Source organism: Homalodisca vitripennis, unplaced genomic scaffold, assembly GCF_021130785.1.
Source record: "Homalodisca vitripennis isolate AUS2020 unplaced genomic scaffold, UT_GWSS_2.1 ScUCBcl_14630;HRSCAF=25532, whole genome shotgun sequence".
In the NCBI taxonomy this organism is placed as follows: domain Eukaryota; kingdom Metazoa; phylum Arthropoda; class Insecta; order Hemiptera; family Cicadellidae; genus Homalodisca; species Homalodisca vitripennis.
Genome location: NW_025790817.1, coordinates 27,096 through 32,581, shown reverse-complemented (window position 1 = coordinate 32,581; position 5,486 = coordinate 27,096). Strand labels below are relative to the sequence as shown.

The 5,486-nt window shown below is 35.6% G+C and overlaps 1 protein-coding gene across 1 annotated transcript; it reads right to left on the bottom strand.

Annotated features, from left to right (window-relative positions):
* Positions 1-490: 490 nt before the first annotated feature.
* On the bottom strand, positions 491-4,099 carry LOC124375192 (zinc finger MYM-type protein 1-like). The gene is made up of 3 exons (XM_046833300.1): positions 3,515-4,099; positions 2,742-2,911; positions 491-2,518 (listed from the first exon to the last, which is right to left on the bottom strand). The coding sequence occupies exons 1-3, from the start codon at positions 3,690-3,692 to the stop codon at positions 491-493; spliced, it is 2,376 nt and encodes a 791-aa protein (XP_046689256.1). The 5' UTR covers positions 3,693-4,099.
* Positions 4,100-5,486: the final 1,387 nt, after the last annotated feature.

Sequence of the window (5,486 nt, the reverse complement as noted above, 5' to 3'; positions counted from 1 at the left end):
TCTTCTTAGGCCTACATCCAAGCAATGTAGTTTAGTAGATAAACATACAAGTAATATCATTAATTATGTAATACCTTTGAATACACAATAAATTGTATATTTATTTATGGTGTTTATGGTAATACTGGTAATACCATTAATTATATATGATCAATGGTGGTAATACCCACTCATTCTCAAGTTTAAAATTGCCCAACTAGTTTGATAGTGAGAATGCAACTGAACTTACTAAAAAGACTTTCTTCTTGACTTGACACTAGCAAAAACATCAATAATTCGGTCAAAATCTATTTTTCGGGCTCTGTCATTTTCAATAGACAAAAGAGCCAAATCAGTGAGACGTTGTTGGGACATGGAGCTTCGCAGGTAGTTTTTGATGAGTTTTAATTTTGAGAATGATCTCTCTGCTTTGGCTACTGTCACAGGGACTGTGAGGTACATAAAGCATGCTGTTAGTACATCCGGGTAGGTTGATGCTAGGGAACTGTTTTCAATGAGTAGGAGATTTTGCAACTTCTTTTACTTCTTTGAAATCCTTTAATTTGGATTGAAAAGCATTCCTTACTGATAAAATCTGAGCTTTGAACAATGGCGTTACATCATCTGAAAATCTGCTTACAAAATTATCAGCTTCACAACGCAGTTCTTCATCTGAACATGAGGCCAGGAAAGAAGGGTGAACAATTTTATAGGCATCAATCACTTGCTTCATGCCTTTAAAACGGTTGTCAATTTGTGACACTATAGTATCAACCATTGGGAAGAATATTGTCACTCTGAAATTGCTTTTAGGATCTGTCAGTCTTTGGTCTTCACAAAGTTCATCAAAGTGCTTTTTTACCTTTCTTGCACGTTGGCCAATAAATTCATGGGTAATCGTAATCCCCCATTTTGAACATACTTCTTCTGCTTCACTACAGACTTCTTCAAAGGACCAACGAAGTTCGGTTACTTTCAATAAAGCATTGCCTAGGAGATCGTACGCTGTCATTAAATCAATAGATTCCGTTTGCAAGGATTTTGAGGCAATGTTTATTTCCCCTAATATTTTGCACTGGACAGTCAAGAGCAAAACAAAACTAAAAGATTCTAACCTTTTTTTGAGCCCCTCAGCTTCATTCCTTTCCTTTGGCTTTTTGCTTGTCAAAATTATTTTATTTAAGGCTTTCATTACATCACCGAACCTTTCCTTTAAAGCGTACACAGCTTCATATCTCCCTGCCCAACGTGTAGGGTTTAAAGTCTTTAATGTTACCTTGTCTTTAGGAACAGGAGCCTTCGGATTCTCTGTACAACCAGAAACGACTTTTAGTTCTTGCCACCGAACAATGCTGTGGCCAAAAAAACTGTAAATATTTTGCACCGTCTCAAAAAATTGTGCTATTTCTCGATTGCATTCAACGGCATCTTTAAGAACCAGATTCAAATTATGGCTGGCACAGTGAATGAAATAGGCATGGGGTGCAAGTTCTTGGATTCTCTTTTGTACTCCATTATACACACCACTCATGACCGATGCACCATCGTATCCTTGTCCTCTGCATTTTGTTATGTCAAGGCCTTTTTCTGAAATTGATTTTATGATGACGTCTTCTAGCCCCGAAGCGGTTTGGTCAGTAACTGCTGTGAAAGATGTAAACGTTTCACAAATTCTCAACTCACAAGGTTTTCCGAGTTGGTCATGGTCAATCTTTACATAGCGAAAAACTTCGCTTAGCTGATCTACTTTACTTACATCTTGTGTTGTGTCGTAAATTATGGAGAAAAAAGGCGCACTCAAAAGCTCTTCTTTAATTCCACTAAGCACTTCACTAGCCATCAGAGAAATAATTTCATTCTGAATTGTTGGACTGAGATAATTAACAGTACCACTTGGCCTTGTAATTAGATCTTCTAGGATAGTGTCATATTTTGACAGCAATTCAATCAATGATAGAAAATTACCTTTATTTCTATCAGTGATATGCCAACTGTCTCCACGAAAAGGAAGGTTGCATGTTGCCAACATAAGGGAGACATCTAAGACCCTCTTCAAAACTTTCCTCCAAAAATTCCGCTCCTCCTTCAAACCTTTTTCTAGTGCATCGTCTATTGAGCCATGACGTCGCCATTGCTCATAAACCAAGCAGGAATCAGCATGGTGCTGTGAATTCTCATGTGTCTTTATGCGATCAGACAAATGTTTCCAGTCCCTTAATCCTGAATCCCATCCTCTTACAGGTCCTTTCTGGGGAAACAACCAGCAAGGTTGGCAATAAACACAATCCAATTTGGACGAATAGCACAACCAAGTTCTTTTCAGTTTGAGCCCAGACTTTGACTTCAGGGTAAAATAATTGTCTGAAAAGGACCTACCTTGTTTTCCATCATATGGAAATGGGCCAACTGGTTGATAGGGTCCTAGTCCTAATTCAATAATTCGTTTTTTCACCTCTGGATCGATGATCTGGTCTGGAAAATGGGGTTCTCCGGTGTTTAAACAAGTTTCATTAATTTTATTCGTCCGGCTACATTCCACCTGTAAGTAGATTGCAATGCATTAGTATTTTTTTCTTACAAACATGATCATAACAATAGGGACTTACTGTAATTCCATGTTTACATGGAAGTAATACTGTTTACTTCCATGTAACCATGGAATATTTTATCGTAGGGATTCCATGTTTAGGGCGATAAAACAGCATATGTTGTTATGTTGAAAAATATAATATAAGTATTCTGTACTTGGCATGTCTACTTACTTGATCATTTACGCCGATCAGTTCACTGCTTGACGTAGGACTTGTTGGAGGTTTGGCACAATTTTCTTGTTGATGCCCTAGCCCTAGGCATGTTACTTCTTCATCAATACTTTCTTCAGCGTTATCTTGAGCTGTAACTTCCTCTTCAATCTCATTTCCTGGGACTGAGGCTGCAATAAAAAATAGCAAGTCAAAATAACATTAAGTTACATATAACATATAATTTAAAGCCAATTTTAATAACATTGTAAAGATATAATAAAATATATAAAATATATAAAAATATATAAAAAAATATATAAAAAAATATAAAAAGAGTAGATACATGGCCTCATAAATAATGAATGTGCAAGCGAGTGTGGTGCATTTTTTACATCATATTATCACAAAAAGATATAAAATTACTATGATAGATATTCATGCTGTGCTGCTGTGCATGTATAAACAAATAAAATACCTACACAGAAAGAAGTAGAAACCAAAGGAATCATAAAAATCACATAAAAAATTAAATGACCACTACACAATAGTAGGTAATATGTAGCCTATATATGACTAGTGATAAATTCACAAACAAACATTGCTTATTAGATTAGAATAGATTGCAGTCTGAGTCAGACACAGTGGTCTAAACTCAATCAAACATCCAAACTCTAGTTAAATTTTAACACAGTTAATTTTAACATAGTTAAATTTTAAGATATTAATTATATAGTTATTGGCCAAGCTAATTAATTAGGCCTAAATACCGTATCTAAATTCAAACCACTCACCAATTATTGGTCTAGTTTCAGTACTAGATGTAGATGTGACATTAGTACTTTTAGTTGTAGTAGTACTAGTAGTAGGACATAACCAAGCAGATAGGGTGGAAGAACACTTTGAAGCATCCTCTTCTCTTTTCTTCTTGTCTTGCCTTTCCTTTGCCCCACTTTGATAGCTTCTTTTCATTTTAACAAATACAAGAATAAGAATACAAATTGTATAACACTTTAACACCGTAACAAACGAGTAACGGACGAACGCCAAAACGTCAGTTTTTGGTGTTAGTTTACCATCAACATAACATAACCTTATCCGGGCTGTCTGTCACTAGCTCACTAGTCGTAGTCACTCTCACTGTCGTCTGTCAGCTGTGGCAGAGGCAGTCGGCAGACGGAGCCGTCTACGTCACGTCGACGTCAGGACGAGTTTATTACTGTTGGGGATGGGGGAGTAAGGTGAACTAAAAGTGCAAACTGCATTTCTTTAATTGCGTAACAACTGACAGGCTGATTGATAGTCTGTCTATTTTTGTTACGAAATCTCTGTGAGAACAATATCTGTCCATTATTTTATATTGAAAAGCTATTTAAATATTTTTTTATATAAAGACATTTTGATGATTCGATGAAATATCCCTACGACCCTACAGTAATCAATAAATTTCACATAAACTTTAATTTCATTTTCAATTTTTCCACCTTCATTTGGGGGCCCCCCTGGCCGGGGGCCCCGGGGCAATGCCCCGGTTGCCCCAGCCTAGCTACGGGCCTGAGTTTATCCACAAACAAGTTTAAGTTATATTAAATAAGACTGGATGTTATAGAAATATAGGGAGAGTGTCCAAAACAAAGTGATCAGATGACAATGGTGGTATATTTACGACCGCCATATCGGAGCGCACACAACATAAACTTTATAGACGAATAAATGTCTCAACTTTATCTTGGTTTCACCAAACGTTAATTATTCGAGTGAGCACAGAGTTACGTGACTTGGTCCGTCGTAAATAATTAAAGTCTTTTCTTGAAGTGTTTTTTTCAATAAATTTGTTTAAGCTAACAGCGTTTTTAATTATATTTCTTTGTTTGAAGTTTACTTTTGACGATGGAAGGATTGTGAAGGAAAAAACAGTAACACAAAACGTTTCGAGATCTGCAATGCATAGTGTTACTAATTATATTGGTTCTTCTTTTTACTTTCACGCACAAATAGCTGTTACAAGCAGGCGCCGTCAAACTGGCGCACCTTCTCTCACAGTGTTGCTAAATAATAAACTACTAACAAGGTAGAATAGAGCACATTACGTGTCGCTTAACAGAATTCGCAGTGGTTGCATGCAAAATTCTATATCTTTTGCTACATGTGTCACTAGATCATACGTCATATGATTCTACTGGGTTTGTTCTGCGACTGTCTCGTCGCTATTATGTTTATCCATATGACCAGTATAAAAATTTTCGTTCTCTTTTAGCCAAATCGTATGCAGTGACTTGCACCACAACCGAACTCGAAGTTGTGTATATAGAAATGCTTCATGAAAAGTTTAAGGCTCTTTCTCAAGATGTATACTTTAATAAACAGTTAGAAAGACATATTACGTTTTTCCAGCTCCTCGAGTGATAGGTTCTCTAATAATGATAAAATTTATAATAAGACTCACGTAATTCAGTATTTAGAATAGTTTCCGTGTGGTATCATTTAAAACTTTAGGATATATAACAAAAAAATTTGACTCGGGATGTTTAAAACTGTAAATTTACGAGTTTTTAAAAATTGGGGCATAATAAAAATTGGGATGAAGATATCTCAAAATTTAGCTTGATTTTTTACAAATGGTTGTGAATACTTATACGAAAAATCTCAACTATTAAATCACAATTTTAAACTGTTATTATTATAAAGCATTATCTGCATAAAGCATAATTGAATCGTTTGTTCATTGAGTTACAACAGTAACTAAAATAATCTAAAAATACTAGA

Coding starts and splice junctions, on each gene's coding strand:
- LOC124375192 (XM_046833300.1), bottom strand. CDS start 3,692: ATGAAAAGAAGCTATCAAAGTGGGGCAAAGGAAAGGCAAGACAAGAAG. Junction 2,912..3,514: donor TGAAACTAGACCAATAATTG/GTGAGTGGTTTG, acceptor TTTTTATTGCAG/CCTCAGTCCCAGGAAATGAG. Junction 2,519..2,741: donor TGATCGGCGTAAATGATCAA/GTAAGTAGACAT, acceptor ATCTACTTACAG/GTGGAATGTAGCCGGACGAA.